General features: G+C 46.3%; 2 protein-coding genes across 8 annotated transcripts in view; both read right to left on the bottom strand.

Moving 5' to 3' along the window:
• Positions 1–167: 167 nt before the first annotated feature.
• ccr6a (chemokine (C-C motif) receptor 6a) lies at positions 168–9,936 on the bottom strand. The gene is made up of 2 exons (XM_084377324.1): positions 8,798–9,936; positions 168–1,958 (listed from the first exon to the last, which is right to left on the bottom strand). Exons 1-2 carry the CDS (start codon positions 8,844–8,846, stop codon positions 775–777), a joined length of 1,233 nt encoding a protein of 410 aa, XP_084233450.1. The 5' UTR covers positions 8,847–9,936; the 3' UTR covers positions 168–774.
• A 725-nt stretch (positions 9,937–10,661) lies between these two features.
• cep43 (centrosomal protein 43) overlaps positions 10,662–23,001 on the bottom strand; it is a 22,640-nt gene continuing 10,300 nt past the window's right edge. The window contains exons 10-21 of one of the 7 annotated variants that reach the window (XM_084377767.1): positions 22,009–22,070; positions 21,012–21,071; positions 19,531–19,584; positions 17,472–17,638; positions 16,891–16,941; positions 16,269–16,343; positions 15,080–15,148; positions 14,235–14,365; positions 14,074–14,148; positions 13,769–13,802; positions 10,922–11,009; positions 10,662–10,849 (exon numbers count right to left, since the gene is read on the bottom strand). In XM_084377767.1, coding sequence (XP_084233893.1) covers positions 10,769–10,849; positions 10,922–11,009; positions 13,769–13,802; positions 14,074–14,148; positions 14,235–14,365; positions 15,080–15,148; positions 16,269–16,343; positions 16,891–16,941; positions 17,472–17,638; positions 19,531–19,584; positions 21,012–21,071; positions 22,009–22,070 — 947 coding nt within the window. In that variant the 3' untranslated portion in view covers positions 10,662–10,768. Of the gene's footprint in view, positions 10,850–10,921; positions 11,010–13,768; positions 13,803–14,073; positions 14,149–14,234; positions 14,366–15,079; positions 15,149–16,268; positions 16,344–16,890; positions 16,942–17,471; positions 17,639–19,530; positions 19,585–21,011; positions 21,072–22,008; positions 22,071–23,001 lie in introns of those variants that run through there. The other 6 variants (XM_084377769.1, XM_084377770.1, XM_084377768.1 and 3 more) reach the window with 6 other exon arrangements.

Raw genomic sequence — 23,001 nt, 5'->3', positions numbered from 1 at the left:
TCTTAATACCACTAATTATTAATGAAAAAACACTTGACTGAAAACATTTATTGTGTGAAGAACAACACGAGGAGCAGATACATTTATTATATTCATCAGTTTCAACTGGAACATTCATAAAAATACAAAACTCAAATATTACAGGAAGAGAAACAAAGAAACAAAGATCAGAGGATGACGACGTCTCACAACTATTTTAATTATTATTATTTTATAATGTTTTATTTGATCAGTTGGAAAATAAATTCTTTATTTTATTATATTATTATATCAACAGGCTAACATCAGTGTTAGCAACAGGCTAACCAACATCATCCAGACAGTACGTGGGGTTTACATTACCAACCATCTCACAGTTACATGGTACAAATCTTTGACAAGACTTTTGGAAAAACAGCTGGTAAACATTTTTTTTTACAGATTCAGCGACACACGACTTTAATCAGCTTCATCACAGTTTGTCTTGAAGCTGCGACTCGTTCAGCCACAGAGTGATGTTTCTCTTCTCAGGTTTTTGTTTCAGTCCTGAGCAGACGAAACTCAGTTTTTCACAATAAAATATGTTCAAAGTACAGAAAAGAAAGACAGAAGTTTAAACTTTGAACCGTCTTTAACACAGATTTGTTTCAGGACCTCAGATTTGAGAACAGCTTGAAGCAACAGAATGATTTACAGACGTGGGTTAGGTTTGGACTTCAGGTGCCGGCAGGCCTCAGGCTCAGTTCTGGGAATTCCTGGTCCAGACAGATCCACAGGTGAACCCGCCGGACGTCCTCACATGGTGAAAGACGAGCCGTTTTCGCTGGATCCGTCCACCGAGCGGCGAGTAGACACGTAGATCTCGGAGGTGACCCTGGAGAAGCGTCGTGGGGTGATGTACCTCTTCCCCAGACACCACAGGTCCTGGAAGATCCTCCTGAAGTGGTTCCTGAACTTCACCCCGACAAAGGCGTACAGAACCGGGTTCAGGCAGCAGTGCAGGTAGGCGATGGTCTGCGTCACTGTTTTGGCGACATGCAGGGCGTCGGACTCTTCACAGGTCTGCAGCTCGAACATGGTGGCGGTGTCGTAGAGCAGCGTCATGTTGTAGGGCAGGTGGCAGATGATGAACACCGCCACCACGGCCAGAACCACCCGCACCGCTTTGTGCCGCTGGAAGTTTTTGGCTTTCAGCAAGGTGACGATGACGGCGGCGTAGCAAAAGACCATGATGAGCATCGGCAGGAAGAAGCCCACGGCCAGCTGGGTGCTGGGGACGGCAATCTTGGTCCTCCGGGCCGTGTTGTTGTCCATGAACTTGAACTCACAGACGTACTGAGGAGGACTCGGCACCACAGTTGGAGTCGTCTCATACTCGTCGAACAAGAAGAACTCCTCACCGTTGGCCGGCTCGTACCAGCTGTAGAAGTAGAAGGTGGGGACGGACAGCAGTAAGGCGCAGACCCAGACTATGGTGCAGATGACGCGGCTGTACGGCAGCGAGCGCAGCCTGAAGCTGCGGCGGGCCTGGACGATGGCAATGTAGCGGTCGGCGCTGATGCAGGCGAGCAGCAGCATGCCGCTGTACAGGTTGACGCTGTAGGAGCCGCGCAGCAGCTTGCAGGCCACCGGCCCCATCGACCATGAAGACAGCTCGTTGTAGACGATGAGGGGCAGCGACACCACGAACAGCAGGTCCGCGATGGCCACGTTGAGCAGGTAGACGTCGGTCATGGACTTGGTCCTCTTGTAGAAGGCGTAGGTGACGATGACCAGGCTGTTGCCCACGAAGCCCAAGATGCAGATGATGGAGTGGATGTATGGGCCAACCACCTGCTCAACGCTCTGGTTCTTCTGGTGAGAACAAGGTTCTCCATCATCCAGTTCTCCATAGTAGTCGTAACCAGACTGATTGTAATGATCAGTGTTGTTTGAGGTGTGATTTGATTGGTTGAACATCGTTTCTTCTTCTTCTTCTTCTACTGTGAACAAAGAACAGAGACAGAACATTAAACGAAGGACCACCACAGCTGGGACGAGGCGTCCTGTAGCGCTCAGTCTGCTCCGTTAAACTGCTGCTGAACTCTGAATGATTGACTGAACTGAAATGTTTAAAGAGGAGTTTTGTCTTAATTTTATATTTTTGTTTCAGCCTGCGACGACTTTCATGAACGTCAATGAAATGAAATGTTAAGAAACATCTCTAGACGGTGACAATCAGGGCGAGTGCAGGAGAATGTTTCCAGGTGAACTGAGCGTCCACAGCGCGAGCTAACGTTAGCAGCAATAGGCACAAATCAGGAAGCTGAACAGAACCAGACAACAAGACTGTGCTTTAACGTCCTGGTACACAGCGACCCGGATACTGTCAGAAACACAGAGACAACAATTTAGAGCTGAAGATCCATCAAACTGATCGTCTTTAAATTACGTTATAGCCAGCAGCTCGTTAGCTTAGCTTAATGTAATGTGGTGTAGCAATGTCGTATGTTTGTAGCTAACTGAAGTTACCATCACTCTGGTTCCTCTGTGGGACTATTGAATTGGATTTTGGACACAAGTTTCTGATCCTTCCAGGTTCTGTTCATCAGATAATCTCCACAGATGAACTCCACTCTGATGAGACTGATGAGACTTAAACGTCTCCACCACTGAGCGTCTTACTGCACAATCACTATCCAGGTTTTCTATAAACTGATCAATGTACATGTTGTAAAGTCAGAGTGAGAATAGTGTGTAACTAAAGTGGGCCTGTAAAGACGGACTAGTGAGGAGACGAGTCTCCGTGTTCGCTGTGAGGACGTTTAATGTCCCCGACAACCTCTGTAGTCTCATTCAGACACTTGGGTTCAGACACCCAGCCTTTCCGAAACCCCGCTGTTCCGAAAATAGACTTCCATTCATCGTAATGGCGTGGTTTCTCATTTTTTCTAAAGACCCCGCTATTCCGAAAAGGCTATTGTGGTACCCCTGACCCTAACCATATTGGGAAGTAATTGGAAGTTGAAAGTCGGATTCGGAACAGCGGTGTTTCGGAATCTCGGGCTGTTCCCAGACACTTGTTAGCAACTGCTAACCGTTTTTAACACAAGAGCTTTATAATTAAACTGTGGACATTTAATGATGGATTTTATATGTTCAGCCTGTAACACGCCTTATTTCACACATTTAACTGGAAACACAGCAACAGACTCTGAGACGAGGGGACAGGACGTGCTAACATGCTAACATGCTAACTGATGTCTGGGTTGAGGACTACAGACTACAGCTCTGTATGATCCATCAGATAATCTTCTGAGTCGTTCTCACTCGTTGGTTTTTACTAATTAAACTAGATGTTAAATGTTAAGGAGACTTTTCGAGGTGCTGGTTGGTGGAGTTGTTCCCTTGAAGCAGGCTAGCTGTTTCCCCATGTTTCAGTCTTTATTCTAGGCTAACTATCACGCTAGCAGTGTAGTGTTGGGCCACATACAGGTGGGACCAAGACACCTGGCGTTCTGTTGAACTGATGTAATCTGGGCTGAGCCTGAGGTAAGATGTCCGCTGAGTAACAGACGTCTATGGCCCACATTTAGAAATTAAACTACAATTAGGGCCAATAACAGTCGTTCAGTTAGCTTCTGGGTTTTCAGTCCAGAACCAGGGTTCAAGTTATAATCTAACTAACCGTTATATGATATAATATAATATAATATAATATAATAAGAGGTGGTTCACGTTTGGGTCTAGTGACAGAATCATTGCCAGCTTCTTCACTTCACACCTTGTGATCATCGCTCTTTATGCAGTTACACACCTTCATCACTGGAAAGTTTTTTACACAAAGACAGAAAGAAGTTCATGCAGAACATTTGCTGAATTTACAAGAAGGAACAAATAAGTCAGAATCAGTCAGAGACAGAGTTTCACACAGTTTATAAAGTGTCTCCAACTCAACAACTCACTAAACTGACACATTTGTTAAGGGAGTCTGGGACAAAGAAGTAGCCTATACTGGTTACTGGTTAGTGTGTTTGTAAAATGTGACATGTTTAGATCAATAACATGTTTCTTCTGTCATAAAGTGAGTGTAAATGGTGAAATCAGTGTCAACAGTAGGGTTGGGCACTGTTCCTAACGTCCGGTGCCGGAACCGTCACGAAGATGTTTGAATTTCAAATATTTTCTTCAGTTCCTAAATGCCTGCACTAGTTTGTTTCCGGGGTTTGTATGACTCCGCCGGCTTGCTCTGCTAGTAAGAAGAACGTCACTCGTGAACATGGACCGTAAACTTATTACTGCCAAAGGAGGATGCACAACAAACATGACAAAACTCCTTCGCCTGCAGCATGGTATAATAATTAAAGAGCGTACAGCGTTTAACTCGTTGCGCCGCTCTCCTGCTCCCGTCGCTTCCTCCACTTCGGACAGAACCATCAGCCAACAACTCCTCGTTGCGGAATCAGGTACATGAAAATTATGATTGTCTTATTCTTAACAGAGTAGCTAAAGTTATAGACTACCAATTGCTAAAACTGTGTCAAATCTGTTCATAGTTGTTGAAAGCTCGCAGAGTGATGCTAACGTTAGCCAGTCTGAGCCTGCTGCTTCTGCTGCTGCTGCTACGTTAACCAGCCAGCGACCCCAGCCAGCAGAGACGTTTCTTCAACCAGCAGAGAAACGACGTGACACCTCATTCACTCTAGCAGCGAGGGGAAAGTTCAGCGGAGCAAGTCGAAGAGAGCCACGGAAAAGTAACAGCTGATGTGGTGAAAAGGCTGCATCCCTTTTCAGATGTCGAATCGCCCACATTTAGGTACCGTAGCAAATAAGAATAACGTTAAGATAACTAACTTAGCTGGTAGCTACTTGTTCTCTACCCCTGACCTAACGTTACAGTAACAGTTCAGGTTTAACTTTATTGACAGATTTGTCTTTGGCGCAGTGCTCATTTCATTTAAAAACATCACAACATATGGACATGTGCTAAAGTGTTTGTGTGTATTTATTGCACATTGCTCTTATTCTCTGTTTAAAAGTTAAATGCTAAGTTAAATTTACTAAAGATAATGTTTGTTTTTGTGTTTGCAGGGATATGATCCATTCAATAAACCCAAAGTACACCCCCCCTACAGGCAATGTGAAGAAATAAAAATGGCCTGTGTAAAGGCTTTTTCAAATGAAAAAATTCTCCTGTGAAATCTGTGACCTGTTGACCTGCACAACTCAAAGAATCGGAATTGAGAATCGTTAAAATCCAAACGATGCCCAACCCTAGTAAACAGTGTGTTCAAACAGCTGCTAAATGTTGGCAGGTAAGACTTTAGCACTTTAGACACAGAAGCAGACAGGCTGGTACAGCCATGCTGCCACAAACTGACACTTTTTACAAGGAAACAAACAACTGACTGTTTTCATTTAATGCTGAATTTACAAGAAGGAGACAATGATTCAGAGTCAGAGTTTCACAACGTTATAAAGTCAGAATAAAGTCAGCAAGTCAGAATCAGCTCAGCACAAATATTGTATGAAGTCCGGACGACGTAAAGATTTGAACATTTGTGTTCAAGACTTAAAATCAATTCACACCTTCAGGAGGTCAGAGAAGAAAAGTGAGACACGAGTAGGCTTTCTGCTGATCGGATCGGCCGATATTTTGCATTTTATGCAATTTGTGAGAATTTGCTCCCTCACGTGATCGGATCCGTGATCGGCCCCAAAAATCCTGATCATGTAAAGCCTAGACACGAGTCAGCGTCTCTGTGTGGACCTGCAGAGCCGACCTCTGTGAGGACGGACCGATGTGGAAACAGAGGAAGTTCTGGTTCCACAGCCGGTCTGTGGCTTCATGTTCACATCAGTGTGGAAACAACATCAAAGTGTTACGAAACACAAAGTTATGTCATCATTTAAATGATGTGTTTGTTTGTTTGTTTGTTTGTTTGTTGGTTGGTTGAAGGAGACGTCTGAATGTTCCTGATAACGTGAAGGATGAAACATGTTGGTCTGGTTCTGGTTCTGGTTCCTCCTGCCGTCACTCAGCCCATGAACCCGTCTGAGGACAGACGTGTTTGTCACCCTGAGGCTCCTGGTTTCACTGAAACGATGTGAAACCAGCACAAATGTCACAGAGCAGGTTGAGTCGGGCTGCAGGAGGTTCAGAGACTCGGGCTGGTACAGATGTCCCAGTTGTGGTCGGCTGAGGTGACTGTTTGTTCTCAGGTGTCAGAGCGCTCAGAGGAAGTCTGCAGAAAAACAGGTCAGTCAGCGTGGAGTGACCCACTTCATGTAATGTGTGGTTTCTTCTGCTGTCAGAGGGCTCGGTTCACACAGGACTGAAGGCAGAGGGTTACGGGCCGGGTAGCACCGTCACTGCTCCAGACAGAACCACTTCATGATGAACTGAACATGTGGATCTCTTCACTTCATCTACAGGAGACAAAGATCAGCTGCTCTGATCGTTCATGTTCCCCTCAGGATGAACTGTGATCACTTTATTGATCCAGCATCAGGTCAACACGTTGATGAGTCCAGTACTGATGACATCATCAGCCTCAGCTGTGTTTACTGATGAATAGCTCATGTTAGCATGCTAACATGCTAAACTAGAGACTTCTGGTTGTGAAATGTGTGAATAATAAAACGTGAAGGTTTGTTGAGGAGCTGCCTTTCAGTTGAACTTGAACACGTCTGAAGTCTCGTGAAGAGTCGTAACAGGCCGAGGATGAAGGACTGAGAACATATTAAAGTCTGGACTGAACCGGTGCTGCTGGACCGGACAGGTCACTCAGAAGAGCTGAAGGAGTTAATAAATCTCATCATGTATCAAAGATGAGCAACATTAATCATAATACTTAATTAATACTAGGGAGTTTGTGTGAAGGAGGAGTTATAACGACTTCAATCAAAGATGAAAATGTTGAGAAGTTTAAATGGATTTAAAGATTTATGATCCATGAAATGTAGACGAGATGTTGAAGTTTGGATGTAGTTTCTATCTGACGGCCTGATGAGAAGATACGTTTTGAAAACGCTTGGAAAAAAATGTGTTTTTAGTTTTGAACATTTCTTCATTCACTTAATGAGCAAACATAATACAGTAATGTGAGAAATGAGCTGAAGATTTAAATGTTTGAATGATGTTAAAGAAGAATCATCTCATCTCATCTCATTTTCTTTCCGCTATTTTCCCTATTGGGGTCGCGGGGTGTTGCCGCTTTTAGCCCCCCTTTCGGGGGGTTGCGGGGCTACTGGGGCCAAATCCAGCTCTCACCGGGCGAAGGCCAGGGTACACCCCTGGATGAGACGCCAGTTCATGGCAGAGGCTGCCTTGCAGCTTGCAAGGTGCCAACTGCACATCAGGAGCAGTTTGGGGCGTCAGCATCTTGCTCAAGGATGCTTCGGCATGTAGCTCAGTTCCGCCCATGGGAGCCAGGGTTCGAACCAGCAACTTTCGGGCTGCTGGTCACCTGCTCTACCCACTGAGCTACAGCCGCCCCATTTTAAAGAAGAATATTAGTAATAAAGAGTTTTTAGAAGAAGTTCACGTCCACGTTAGCAGACAGTCAGCAAACAGTTAGCAGACAGTCAGCAGACAGTTAGCAGACAGTTAGCAAACAGTTAGCAGACAGTCAGCAAACAGTTAGCAGACAGTCAGCAGACAGTTAGCAAACAGTTAGCAGACAGTCAGCAGACAGTTAGCAGACAGTCAGCAAACAGTTAGCAGACAGTCAGCAGACAGTTAGCAGACAGTCAGCAAACAGTTAGCAGACAGTCAGCAGACAGTTAGCAGGCAGTTAGCGGACAGTTAGCAGGCAGTTAGAAGACAGTCAGCGGACAGTTAGCAGACAGTCAGCGGACAGTTAGCAGGCAGTTAGCGGACAGTTAGCAGGCAGTTAGAAGACAGTCAGCGGACAGTTAGCAGGCAGTTAGCGGGCAGTTAGCGGACAGTTAGCGGACAGTCAGCGGACAGTTAGCAGGCAGTTAGCAGACAGTCAGCGGACAGTTAGCAGGCAGTGAGCTGCAGCACAGCGTCGCCTGGACGATGTCAGATCAGGACTTAATGTTCTTATTTCAGGCGTCCAGGCTGCAGAAGCAGCAGACGAACACTGAACGTTGCTCACTGCAGAACGTGAGCAGCTCTCAGATGAACTTCGTGTTAGCATGTTAGCATTGAGCTGTGCAGCCTCACAGACTGACTCTGTGGGCTCAGTGAGATGAAGAGTTGTTCATGTGTTAGAGACGGTGAGGAGGACGAGGACGAACACAGTGAAGTGACAGTTCCTCAAACGCCTCGTGTTCCCACTCTCTACTTCTGCTCGCTGGACACGACTTCAGAGTGGACGACAGCTGCTCAGTTTGTCCTCTCTGACTTCCTTTATTTCAAATGTCACCTGGAGACAAACACGGCAGGTAAACAACAAAGTGCGTCAGCTGTGAGGCAGCAGCTCAGACTCGGACGATGGCACCTGTGCAGGTGTTCGGTCACCTGACACAAACAGCTGAAGCACTTCTTTAAATCTCACCACTTCCTAAAACATCACGAGCGACTGGATTTACTGCACAGACGAGTAATCAACCTGCTGAACAGAAAGTAATCTATTACATGAGTCCACAGCTGCGTTCAGTTCATCAAGTCAAAGTACAACAGTCAAGTAGTAAAACTCACTACATGAAGTCTCGTCAGCTAAATGTTCTCAAAGCTCGTTAACTCTGAACTACACAGTCAGCTAGTTTGGTCCTGTGGATCCCAACCTGAGGGTCGAGGCCCTCTGAGAGGTCAGCAGACGAATCTGAGGGGTCACGAGGTTCAAGAGACACGAGAGAAGAAGAAACAGACCTGAGACTGAAGCAGCTGGAGACCATTTAACCCTCGATGAAGACTTCATCTTAATGAAGGTTAGATATTGTCTTCAGATCAGGCTGTGATCAGCAGACGAGCTGTGCAGAGACATCTGATGTCTTCACGTCTCCGTGCTGACGGACGCTTCATGTTTTCAGGTCGACCTGAAGAACGTCTTCAAACTCAGAACAAATGTCCGATCTGACTCGAGGACGGACTGGTGGTCAGAGGTCAGAGGTCACTGTCTAACAGGATAAAATGATGACGTTAAGACATTTTATATCCAGAAGGTCAAAGGTCGACTGGACTGGAGACAAACGATAGTGGTTCTCGTCTTCGGCTCCTTCAGTTGTACATGATGTTCCTTTAATGCTTTAATGACTCTGAGACTGTTTACTGGAGTAAATGTACTCAGTTACTTTCCATCCAGCTCTGATCAGAACCTCTGCTGTCCAACAGATCCTGATCAGTTTGTTTCTTCTACATTAATATGAATTATGATGCACTGAGCAGGTTTGTGTCTCAGGATTACATCACCTGTTTAAACTTCCTGTAGATTTCTGAGATAAGAACACACAAAGTGAGTCGCGTGATGTTAATCTGACATCATGTGAGCCGGCCACGTTACATTTCCCCAAACACAAACCAAATGTGCTGATGTGGACGTTTCTGTGTCCGACTGCAACATTAAACTACTTTCACATTAAATCTGCACTCAGACGAGTCCGATCACATGAAACTGACAAGAAACAAGTGAGCTCAGAGACAAAGATGTGAGGACAAGACAGAAATAAGAAGTGAGGACGAGGACGAGGACGAGGAGGACGAGGACAGGGAGGAGGACAAGGGGGACGAGGAGGACGAGGACAGGGAGGAGGACAAGGGGGACGAGGACGAGGGGGACGAGGACAGGGAGAAGGAGGAGGTTTGACTGAAAGAGTCAGAAAGAAACAAAATCAAAGTAAAGAGTAAAAAGATGAAGACTCACTGGTGTGAAGTCCAGACGGTGCTGCTGCTCTCAGAGCTGGTACAGGTGATGGAGGCACAACTCACACTGCTGCTCATAAAGGGAAGTGTGTGTGTGTGTGTGAGAGTGTGTGTGTGTGTGTGTGTGAGAGAGAGTGTGCATGTGAGTGTGTGTGAGAGTGTGTGTGTGTGTGTGTGTGTGTGTGAGAGAGTGTGCATGTGAGTGTGTGTGAGAGTGTGTGTGTGTGTGTGTGTGTGTGTGTGTGTGTGAGAGAGTGTGCATGTGAGTGTGTGTGAGAGTGTGTGTGTGTGAGTGTGTGTGTGTGTGTGTGTGCATGTGTGTGTGTGTGTGTGTGTGTGAGTGTATGCGTGAGTGTGAGTGTGCATGTGTGTGAGTGAGTCACCAGGTTTGTCTCTGTGGTTTCCAGCGTGTCTCTGATGTGTTTTAGTGTTCAGACGACGTGTTTGTGGAACAGAAGCATTAATATAATAAATGTTCAGTGGATGACAAACAGGAAGTTCTATTCAGACACTCGGGCAGAACCTCACTCGGGCAGCAGAACCTCACTCGGGCAGCAGAACTTCACTCGGGCAGCAGAACCTCACTCGGGCAGCAGAACCTCACTCGGGCAGCAGAACCTCACTCGGGCAGCAGAACTTCAGGACTTTGAAGTGTGTAAATAACATGTTAAAGTGAAGAGCTGCTAAGTGTAAGAAGTCAACTGACTGGAACATGAAGTGGGTCAGCAGAGGAACAGAACACCAGCGTCTGTGTGCTGATTCTGTTTGTCTTGTTCTGTCATCATTCACTTCTCTGTCTGTTATTGACTCATCAGTACGGTTTGTAACCAGGCTGTTTTATTGTTATCTGATAAAACACATAAATAACAACTAATCAATACAAATCAATTTATTGACTCGTTGAAACTGTACAGACTTAAATATTGACGATACAAAGAGGTGCATGATGGGAAAGCCAGGAGAGGTGCATGATGGGAAGGTTCAGGCCACATCCTCCATGTAGTCGGCTCCGTGGCTGTGACTGAGCTGAGAGACACTCAGGTCCTGAGTGATGTCATCAAACTGCAGCAGAGGACACACGTCAGCATTTAAAGAGACAGTACGCTACGTTAAACTCTCTGAGAGCCTCGTCACCTTGTCGCTGTGCTCCGGACCCTCGATGGAAACCTCCTCGATCTCCTCCCCGATGCTGAGCTCGCTCTTAGACAGATCGGACCGGTGACTGGAACAGAACACGAGTTCAGACTGATTTACTTTCAGAGGGTTCTGTGAATATCAACCTGCAGGTTACTGTTGGACTCTGAGGTAAAGTTACATTACAATAATAATAAGTTTGACTTAAAAAAAAAAGCAACAAAAAAAAAAAAGAGTTCTCTCTTAAAACCTTCAGTGGACTCTATGCTACGTAAGGTCAATGGTAGTGCATTCCAGAGGCGAGGGGCACTGGCCTGGAAAGAGCAATCACCTCGTGTTTTAAAATGAGAGTGGGGGACCATCAAGAGTTTCTGATCTGATGACCTTAGTGAGCGTGAGGGAGAGCATGGTCTCAGTAGCTCTGTGATGTAGGAGGGAGCTTGATCATGGAGGGCTCGAAAAGTAAGCACTAAAATCTTAAAATGAATCCAAAAATTAATTGGTAACCAATGTAAGGAATATAAAATTGGGCTGATATTATCCCTTTTCTTAGATCCAGTTACAAGCCTTGCAGCTGCGTTCTGCACAGTTTGAAGCCGATTTGCAACCTTTTTGTTAAAACACATAAAAAGTGCATTACAATAGTCAATGCGGGATGAAACGAAGGCATGAATTATCATCTCCATTTCAGGTCTTGAAATCATGGACCTCAGTTTAGCGATCTTCTGCAGATGATAGAAGCAGTTCTTCACCAACTGTTTACAGTGGTGGTCCAAGGACATGTCCTTGTCAAGCACAACACCTAGGTTACGTAAGCTAGGTTGGACAGAGAGACCTAACTGACCTAAATGCTGCTTTATGGGGGGAATGGCACTATCTGGGGCAATAATCAGTGTTTCAGTTTTGGCATAGTTCAGTTGAAGAAGGTTATTTAGCCATTTTTTGATGGCAGTCAAACAGGCAATTAGGTTGTCTAATTTATGCAGCTCAGTCTGCTTGAAAGAGCAGTATGGCTGAACATCATCAGCATAAAGATGATAAGAGACATCACTGAACTCACTGATAATCTGTCCAAGAGGGGTCATGTAAAGCAAAAACATAAAAGGACCAAGGACTGATACCTGTGGGAACCCACAGGCTAGCCCTGTCGGGTCAGATAATAACTGATTGACATGGACCAGAAAACTCCTGTCAGGTCGGGTTCACACCTAAAGGTCTGTGAAAGGTCCGTTTTTTGATCCGAACCAACGTGAGGATGATACATTGTTTCAATTTTGAGTCGGTCCGGTTTGCTCTCACAAAGGCCAAACTCAAACGGTCCAAAATCTGTAAACAAAACTCACGTGGCCGCAACACGCTTCTGTTGTTGTTCAAACTGTTTAGGCTGGTAGTCAGCAAATCTGTACATCAGATCAGCAGCCTACTGTACATCATGGAGCGTCTGCTTATGTTTACATTAGGGCTGATCTGGAGCGCTTACACGCAAACTTTAATGGACCGCGCGTATGAATGCCTCATAGAGCAGCGGGCATTAAATAATGTCTTGATCCATGCATTTCGCCGAAGACGCTATGCGATCCGACGATCATACAGAAAGTAGACGACAGGCAATAATGAGGGCCTACCATGACGTTTTTCTACACAAGCGGGACCAGTGAGGGAAGCAGACAATCACAAACGTGTAACAATCACAAAGTTGGCTCATCATAAAAGCAGCTCTTGTTTATAGAATCCACGCATCTCCTTGAATGAACGAATGAATGCGCCTATACTGTAGACATTTAAAAGCTCAGCAGCAGTGTTAGATGACTGATCATCTATATGAATATTAAAATCACCGATAATTAGGACCTTATCCAGTTTGATAATAGAAGTTAAAAGTTCAGTGAAGTCGGATAGAAACCCACTAGCTAGGCCAGGAGGGCGATAGATTAAAATGCAGTAAAATGGGTTTTGTTCATTTATCTTAGTCACTTGAAGCTCAAATGAGGGGAAACAGTCAGAGTTCATCAACCTAATTTTGAGGCGGCCACGGAAGACAACAGCGAGGCCCCCCCCGCGTCCTGTGAGGCCGGGTGTAGCAACAAAAGAGTATTCCGGGGGGCACAGCTCCTTTAAGTGGATGAATTCCCCGTGCCGCTGCAAAGTTTCAGACAGGAACAGGAAATCAAGATCTTTCTGGATGAGCAAGTCATACAGGACAAAGGATTTGTTTGCAATGGAGCGTGCATTGAGTAAGGCCATCTTGGACTGTGAAAGCACCGTGACGTCACCGCCAGCTGACTGAGATCTGACGGCTGACAGACAGCTGACCCGCGGAGCGACGACACGCCATGGGCAGAGGCTGTGGTAGACCTGGGAATACCGGGGTAGAGGCTGAGGGTCATTGTCCTCCTCGGTTGCTCGCAAGGAGATGGGACGCAGATAGCTTGTGGGTTCCGCCCGGCCGTACACGGGAGGGAACCGCCTGCTCCGCCTCAGGTACACCTGGACACCGGCCCTGGATCCGCGTTTCCGCAGTCTTCTCCGGAGTGGAGGCAGCAACAGCCCCCCGAGCGATAGTGCAGTGCAGACAGACGGGGGAGGTAAGAAGTTGTAGCCCCAATTTGCACTGAACTCTTCCATAGAGTTTCTGATTTGTAGTAGCATGGTCCGATCATAGCACAGGCTGGAAGTGCAGGTTTATAGTTGTGAAAGTGTCAGGACAAAAATCAACGTAAAGAGACGAGACGCCGAGGCAGCGGCCGTGCCAGTCACAGGCGCCATGCTGCTCTGAAAAGTAGTAAAGACTTAAAGAAGTAAAGAAGTAAAGAAGTAAAGACGTAAAGAAGGCTTCATCATTCTTACCTGTTGAAGTCATCATCGTATTCAACATCATCATCTGTGGAACAAAGTTCATGAGTTTTAACATTTTATATTTTAGTTTCTTCAAACAAAATGATCAGAGCAACAAATACAAACAACAGAAGAAACTCCAGACGGATTATTAAACTGTGTGCAGACGATGTTCACATGTTCCAGAGTTCTGTAACATTTTGCTTTTGACCACCTTTTAAAAAACAAGTAAAATACAGATTGTATCAGCCTGAACCGGGCCGTGTTACAGACAACCAGTGTGCTGTCATGGTTCCACAGACCCGTTTGATTCGTACCAAAATGCAGAGATCCAGTCTTATCGTTCAGGACTTTCAGGTCTCTGAAGCCTCTCTCTCTGGAGTTCGACGCTCCTGCAGGAAGAAAAAACACTTTTGTTCAACATAAGTCTTCTGATGGATGTGAAGTTTGAAAACATTGTTGTTGGTTGAACTCTGACCGTTCCTGCTGTGGCTCTGCTCTGAGGCACTGCTTCCTCCTCCTCCTCCTCCTGCTCCTCCTGCTCCTGGTCTCTGAGTGTCAGACAGGGACCCTGCTGGACTCTCTCTGGGCCTGGACTCCTCAACCTTCCTGGGATACAAACAGCACACAGTCAGCTGAGCTTCAGCTTCATTCATTCACTGCAGAGTTTGAGCAGAACTTGTCTGAACTACGGGAAGTGTCATGTTTCCATGGATCAGTGAAGCTCTGATGTGAGTCATGAATCTGACGAGCTGTGTGTCTGCTGCAGCTCCACCTGCTGACACACCACATTAACTAACCTCCTGTATACACCTGTTCCGTTCACCTCACACAGTGTGTTTGTCCTTTTACCTGAGGAGACACCAGGTAACACTTCCTAGCTTCTGATTATTTGGGCAATAACTTATTTTGACTTCTGAACTGATTGAAACATTTCTATCGTTAGACTGTCGGATCTGGATCAGTGAAGATCAACAGATGTTTGACAAACAACCACAGCAGGACTTTCTGCTGCCGTCTGTCCGACCAGTTCAAATAAACAAGCAGCCTTCAGTGATTCAACAGGAGGAGGAGGAACACCTGTAGCTCACCTGAGCTCAGAGAGGAGGGAGGAGAGGACGAGGAGAGGAGAGGAGGAGAGGAGGAACACCTGTAGCTCACCTGAGCTCAGAGAGGAGGGAGGAGAGGAGGAACACCTGTAGCTCACCTGAGCTCAGAGAGGAGGGAGGAGAGGAGGAACACCTGTAGCTCACCTGAGCTCAGAGAGGAGGGAGGAGAGGACGAGGAGAGGAGAGGAGGAGAGGAGGAACACCTGTAGCTCACCTGAGCTCAGAGGTCTGACTGTGTTCAGAGAGATGATCATCGTCTGAGTCAGCAGCCAGGACAGACAAGCTGAGACCAGGAGAGAGGAGGAAGGAGGAAACAAAGAAGAGAGGAGGGAGGAAGCAAAGGAGAGAGGAGGGAGGAGGAAACAAAGAAGAGAGGAGGGAGGAAGCAAAGGAGAGAGGAGGGAGGAGGAAACAAAGAAGAGAGGAGAGAGGAGGGAGGAGGGAGGAAACAAAGGAGAAAGGAGAGAGGAGGGAGGAGGGAGGAAACAAAGGAGAGACGATGAGACACAGTCCGTCCTCACTTTCAGCTGGTCTCACAAAGACACCAGTTCAGGACACTCATGCAGAAAATGTCTGATGGAGTTCAAACTAAACTGGAGCTGATGACATCACAGCATCAGCCTCATGATGACATCACACATGACAGTGGATTATGACTGTGACTCCTCCTCCTGGTTTCTTCCTGTCCAGCCACACTGATGCATGCTGGGAAGTCAACACAAACACTCGTCAGGCGGCGCTCACATGAGCAAAGAGTCAGCTGTGAGCAGTGTGATCCGGTTCTGCCTTCAGCTGATCCACTTGTCATCAGTTCTTATCCACTGTGACTTCATTTATCTGGAACAAACTGACTCAAGTACAATTTAAGACACATTTGTTCTGCTTCCACTACTTTAAACACTTTGACTTCATGAGTCACTGCACAGACTGTCACCTGCAGATGAGCTGAATGAAAAACAGCCTCAAGTTATAAATATGGATCAAGTTTTAATAAATGTCTTTACTTGATCTTTTATTTAACTCACGAGTCTCTTTCTTTTTTCAACTGTTCCCAATGAGGATCAGAGGAAGAGCTCAGCTTCTGTGGTTCAGGTGTCATTTAGTTCTGCGGGCCCACTTCAAAGTGTTTCTGTGAGGTCTACAAATGACCCAGTTTGAGAGACTGACTGGTGTTTTCAGGGACTTTCAGTGGACAGTGTCAGTCTGTGACACGTGAGCGCCGCCTCAGGACTCGTTCACAGAGAAACAACGTCGTCACAAGAGGGACAGAAACCGCCAGCAGCTCGTCGTCTTCAGCGACGCGTCTCTGTGTGAACGAGGCCTCCGACCGGGACCGACCAATCACATCTCAGTGTTTCAGCCTCGACTCGGCCGGTAGCTGAGCGCAGAGCGTGCACACTCACTCGTTGAGGCTTTTGCCCCGTCTCATGGGGGACGAGACCGGCCCAGAGAGACACTCCTCCCTGTCAGGGACGGCACTGCAGGGTGAGGCGGGAGGACGAAGACAGGGAAGACAGGTAGAGAGGACAGGCAGAGAAACAGTCAGGACATAAAGAGACAACAACAGGAAGTACAACAGAGAAACAAGAGCATGGACAGTGTGAGACACCTGCACAGGTAAGACAAGCTGAAAGGGACAAACAGGTTGGAGATGTGATAACGACACACTGAATAATCCATTACTCTCTGTTCTGCTGTCAGTACTGGGAGGCTATGTAATCTCATTACTTCCTGTGTGCACGTCACAATAAAAGCATTGACTTGGAGGCATTGGAAGGCTTTTATTGTCCATGACTGTTAGGATGAGTCCATTTACTGTCAGCTGAGCCTCACATCCTTCCTGAGAACATCAGAACATCATGTCTCCATCTGAAGAAGGCTGTGTGCTCAGGGCTCAGCTCACAGCAGTGGATGTGATGTTTAGGAGAACCACTCGAGGGTCCAGATGTTGGCTTGAGATTCACATATGTTTCAAAGGTTAACGGACTGTTTGAGTTTGTCAGAGATGATTTTAATGGTACTCACTGTTTGTCTCTGCTGGTTCTGTCTGATGAGCCCGTTTCTCCAAACACAGAACTTCAGAGGCAGCAGAGAGACAGAAAACAGAACATCTGGACTCACTGACACCAAACACAAGTCATCTGAACAGTAAAGTTCTGTATCCGTGAGACTGGTTCTGGTTGATATTGATATCAGGCCTCCTGGTGTTCGACCCGTCTGCTGCCCTCCTCTCATTGTGTCGTTTTAGTTACGTTGTGTTTTTTATGTTGAGATAAAGTTTAATATAATAATATATATTTACATACATGTAGATATGATCACGTGTCAGCTGTGCTGGTGCTGACAGTGTTGGACTCTGACGATCCAGCTGAACGATAGAAAGTTAAATGTGTCCGGACGGTTGTAGTGAGACTGACTCCACCTACACAGTGACGTCACACTCAGTGATGTCACACTCAGTGATGTCACACTCAGTGACGTCACACTCAGTGACGTCACACTTAGTGATGTCACATGTGAAACGTTACTGTGTGTTTATCAGCATTCATTCATTAAACATCATTTTGTCAGGTGTGTGTCAGAGGTCAGAGGTCAGGTGTCCTCACCAGCCGTAGGTCTTCTGAGGTTTGGGCAGCGGGTCGTCGAAGAATGAGTCTCCTTCATCAGGGTCGTCCTCCAGGTCCAGGTCCAGGTCCAGACGCTCCCTCCTGTTGTCGGACGCCTCGCTGCGTCTGGAGACCTGCTGCTGGAAGTCTCCTTTACCCTCCGAGTCCTGAACATGACAGACAGCAGCTTCAGCTTCAGCTCAAGCACTGGACCAGCGCCGGGATGAGAAGAAGGTCTCATCCAGACTGTTGTTAAGAATGTGATGATTACAGATTAAAGAGGAAAACATGGAGTCAGCTGCTGATGAGTCGCTGCCTTCAGCTGCACGACGTTCAGACGGTTCAACAAAGATCAACACGACCACAGCTGATCTCTGACGACCACAGCTGATCTCTGACGACCACAGCTGATCCCTGATGACCACAGCTGATCCACAGCTGATCTCTGACGACCACAGCTGATCCCTGACGACCACAGCTGATCCCTGACGACCACAGCTGATCCACAGCTGATCTCTGACGACCACAGCTGATCCCTGACGACCACAGCTGATCTCTGACGACCACAGCTGATCTCTGACGACCACAGCTGATCCCTGATGACCACAGCTGATCCCTAACCGGAACCATGAGAGCCTCTATCAGAACAGTCAGCTGCTGTCTGTTCGTCTGTGCTGAATATCTGAGTCTTTATTATAATACTGACTTTTATTCCACCAATCAATCTTTACTGTGGTCTGTAACCTGCTTCACTGATCAGAACTGATCTGCACTGACTCTGTGTGATCATCGTCTTCATCCTGAGCTGGTTCAACATTAAACTGTGAAGCTGATCTGAAGTCAGCTGTGCTTCATATTAAATTAGCCTGCAGCTAACTTAGCCTCATGCTAATGTTAGTGTTTCCTCATCATTAAATGAAGAAGTAGTTGCTACACAGTGATCAGTTCATTTACAGCCACTAACTGCAGCTGTAACGGTTCTGTAGCTAACTGACAAAGCTAACGTTAGCATGCTACTATCTGACCCGTGTAGGTTTAAGAGCTAACACTGAAACTTGATGAACGATGTTTAATAATGATTCAGTCTGGAAGATTTTAAATCACATTTCACAACGACGTCTGACTGAATGAGTGAATAACAACCGTTAGCTTAGCATAAGCAGATACTTCCCTCTCATTATAGCTGGATCAGTACTGCTGACACACATTTCTTCATGTGTGAAGACAGAAATCATCTTTAACTGTAAATACTGGAAGTGACACGAGCTCGTGATGCTACAGTGACTTCCTGTTTGCTGATTGGACAGATTTACACATTGAAGTCTGAACGAGCCGAGACGTTAGTTCAGTTCTGGTGACTGAGAGCTGATGAAGGTTCATGCTGAGGCTCAGTCGATGTTCTGCGGATCAGAACGTTTCAGTTTCACACAGTCAACCTGAGCGACCTCGATATCTGTGTCACGCCCACTTTGACTGGCAGCGAAGGCACAGAGAAGCTGTGGGTGGAAACACCTGCTCACCTATCAGAGGACTATATGAAGTCATGACGTCACTTCCTGTCTGAGCTCAGTCCCACCTGCTTCCATACAGTCTGTCAGTGAGTCTACAGCAGATCTGTGTGTGTGTGTGTGTGTGTGTGTGTGTGTGTGTGTGTGCGCGCGTGTCACCACAGTCGGCCTCATTGAGGTCGTGACAGCGTCTGAACGTCTCTCACCAACACTTCCTCTGTTATTTAAACTTCTGTCTTTTCATCAGTTTATTATTTTATTTCTTGTTCTGGTTAAAAGAACATGGATCAGCTGTCGGTGCTGGTGTCAGTGGACCGCTCGTCTGATCACAGAACAGAAAGTCATTGGTGACGTCTGTGAGATTGATCCTGTTAATAATACAACATGTGAGTGAACCTTCTGGCAGCAGCTCAGGACAGCGAGACAGTCAGTGATGTAACGACTGAACAGGTGAAGCAGCAGAGTGACGTCAGGTTAGTGAGCAGAGGAGCTGAGGAGTGTTAGCATGAAGCTGCTGCTGGTGTCTGTAGTTCTGCTCTGCATGTCGTTACCTTTGCTGCTGTCTGACTCTGTCCTCTGTGCCTCTGCCCTTTATATCTGGGGATCTGTGCACGACAGGGACACCACACATCAGCCTGCTAACAAGAGCCGAGGCCACGTAGAAGACCTCCACACACCTCCCATCATCTGCACTCTGTCTGAACTCTACTCTGTGACTGAACGCTCAACCAGAGACGACAGAGAGAGTCAGTCATCATCTCCTCCTGATGATATAAAGTCAGGCTCAGCCATCGTCTCCTCCTGATGATATAAAGTCAGGCTCAGCCATCGTCTCCTCCTGATGATATAAAGTCAGGCTCAGCCATCGTCTCCTCCTGATGATATAAAGTCAGGCTCAGTCATCGTCTCCTCCTGATGATATAAAGTCAGGCTCAGTCATCGTCTCCTCCTGATGATATAAAGTCAGGCTCAGCCATCGTCTCCTCCTGATGATATAAAGTCAGGCTCAGCCATCGTCTCCTCCTGATGATATAAAGTCATGCTCAGCCATCATCTCCTCCTGATGATATAAAGTCAGGCTCAGCCATCGTCTCCTCCTGATGATATAAAGTCAGGCTCAGCCATCGTCTCCTCCTGATGATATAAAGTCAGGCTCAGCCATCGTCTCCTCCTGATGATATAAAGTCAGGCTCAGTCATCGTCTCCTCCTGATGATATAAAGTCAGGCTCAGCCATCGTCTCCTCCTGATGATATAAAGTCAGGCTCAGCCATCGTCTCCTCCTGATGATATAAAGTCATGCTCAGCCATCATCTCCTCCTGATGATATAAAGTCAGGCTCAGCCATCGTCTCCTCCTGACGATATAAAGTCAGGCTCAGCCATCGTCTCCTCCTGATGATATAAAGTCAGGTGAAGTCTCGTAGTCCACAGAACATTTCTGGAGCTTCACAGAAAAACAGAGTTGCAGCGTTCTGCTGAACACCTGAAGCAGCTGGAGACTTGATTTAAAATATGTGGTCGGTGCATGCTAACTGACACTGTTAGCTCAGCAGAACTACCTGATGCTAACACTGTTAGCTCAGCAGAACTACCTGATGCTAACACTGTTAGCTCAGCAGCTCCAGTGAAGACTTCATGTTAATTAAGGGTTAAATCTGGTCTCCTCAGATCAGGTTGTGATCTCTGTGATCACAGCAGATGAGCTGTATGGAGACATCTGATGTTTAAATCATATCCAGCTGCTTCAGTTGTTTAGCAGAATGCTGCAACTCTGTTTTACTGTGAAGCTCCAGAAATGTTCTGATATCTGACTTTCATCATCATGGAGGAGATGGTGGCTGCTGTCACAGACCTTCTACAGTATCTGAGAACACTGACACATTCAGGGTGACTGAACTCTTCATGTCAGCTCTGTGGTTTTGGGCAAGAAAACAGAAGAAACTGAAACAAACTGGATTTAACTCTGAAAATGATCACAAGAGTCCAGAAGACGCCACAGGACTGACAGACAGCAGGTGACAGCAGACGTACCTTACTGACAGGTGGACAGCTGATCCTCTGAGGCGGAGTCACGTCAGAGTCCAGAACCACCTGAACACAGACGACAGCAGGAAACACTTTGTCAGGGATTCTTTCATTACAACACCGGTGGTGCTAACTACCATACAATGCCAACATGTTTACAATGCTAACATGCTTACAATGCTAACATGTTTACAATGCCAACATGCTTACATCGTAACATATTTACAATGCTAACATGCTTACAATGCTAATATGCTTACAATGCTAACATGTTTACAATGCTAACATGCTTACAATGCTAACATGCTTACAATGCTAACATGTTTACAATGCTAACATGCTTACAATGCTAATATGCTTACAATGCTAATATGCTTACAATGCTAACATGTTTACAATGCCTGTTGAGGCTGATGTGAATATTTTGGGATTATTTTCTGTCTTTATTTTTACTGAGATGTTTCAGTCTGGATAGACAGGATTAGCTTAGTTTAGCACAAAGACTGGAAGCATAAGGAAACTGTTAGCCTAAAGAGAAAGTGGACCTTCCAAATGTTTCTCCTGTGATTGTGAGGGAGATGTTGGATGTGTCCTTTAAAGGTATAGTTGGTAATCCTGTTCAGAAACACTTGTTGTTATACTGGGTGAAATGGTCTTCCCACCCTGAGAGTAGTCCAACATAATGTGTTCAGAAGGGCTGAAATAAATCAGCCCTCTGTGGCAGCTGCAGGCCTGTAAAGACTGACCAATCCCTGCCTCTCGGTCCGAGTTGAAGGAACCAATCAGATGCCTTCATGTCTCGTCCTGCCTGCAGCTAACAATGATCTCATTATCGATCATGTTCTGGATTAATCGATCGCTTGTTTGTGTTGTTAAGATGTTCAGTTTACTGTCACAGAGGAAATATTCACGTTTTGAGTTTTTAATAACTCGACTTGATTCATCTGCGATCAGAAGAGATGATGTCACAGCTGAGCCTGGAGGAGAAAGTGAAGAACCTCACCACACTCCTGCAGTCGGAGAACAGACGCTTGTAACATCCCAGAAACAGCTGGAAGTCTATCGCTATGGAAACAAAACAATAAACAACAACAGAGAGTCAGCTGACATTTTACTGTCATTGGCCGCGTTTCCCAGATTCGATCGTTCTTAAGGACTTAAGAAGGGTTCGGCTAAGAAGGAGCGCTAAGATACGGGTGTTTCCCAGATGCGTTCTTAACTGCCTTCTTAGGAGAACCTTAAGATCAAGCCAAAGAAGCTTCTTAAGAAGCTCTTAGTGGGAGCTGTCCACCGCGGTGCTGCTGTGCTGAATCAACCGATGCCAGGCAAATCGATCACCCACCTCTTTATGTGTGTGTGTGTGTGTGTGTGCTGTCAGACCGGGCTGTCCAGGCAAAGAGATCCAACGGCTGATCACTCTGGTGTCTCCACACATCCAGAGAGCAACCCGCTGCAATTTTGGCCTCAGCCCGGAGGTGCAGCACAGAGTGATCAGCCGTTGGATCTCCGCACGGGGCAGCCGGTACTTTGCCTGGACAGCCCGGTCTGACAGCACGTCCAGTGGGGAGAAGTGCTGACGCACGTATGCATTTATGTAAACCGTCTGGCTTCGCGCACGGCGGCGCTGTTGGTTCGCAGCGAGAATGTGCTGTATTGCAGCCGTGGTTTCTCACACGCGCGGACTTTGGCAACGCATTTATATAGAGTAGAGTAGCAGGTGAAGCCTCTCTGGATGAGGTTCAGCTGAGTTTAATACATCTGTTCCCTTGATATCTGTGAAATGCCACAGGGTTGTTGTTTTTTTTATGTGTAGTACTATAAACTCATATATGCAGATGTGTGTGGAAAACTTAAACGTGTAATTTAAGTTTTTTTTTTAAAAGTTTTTTTTTTCTTCTATTAACCTATGTTTCTTGCGCCAGTGGTCCGCAGCTGTGAGCGCATTTCAACATTGAGCATTGTTTTATTATTTCGAAAAGTGGAGGATGTAAATTTC

Source organism: Pagrus pagrus (genome assembly GCF_965226575.1).
Source record: "Pagrus pagrus genome assembly, chromosome: 16".
Classification (NCBI taxonomy): Eukaryota; Metazoa; Chordata; class Actinopteri; order Spariformes; family Sparidae; genus Pagrus; species Pagrus pagrus.
The sequence above is the reverse complement of the archived record's forward strand: the minus strand, read 5'-3'. Positions and strand labels throughout refer to the sequence as shown.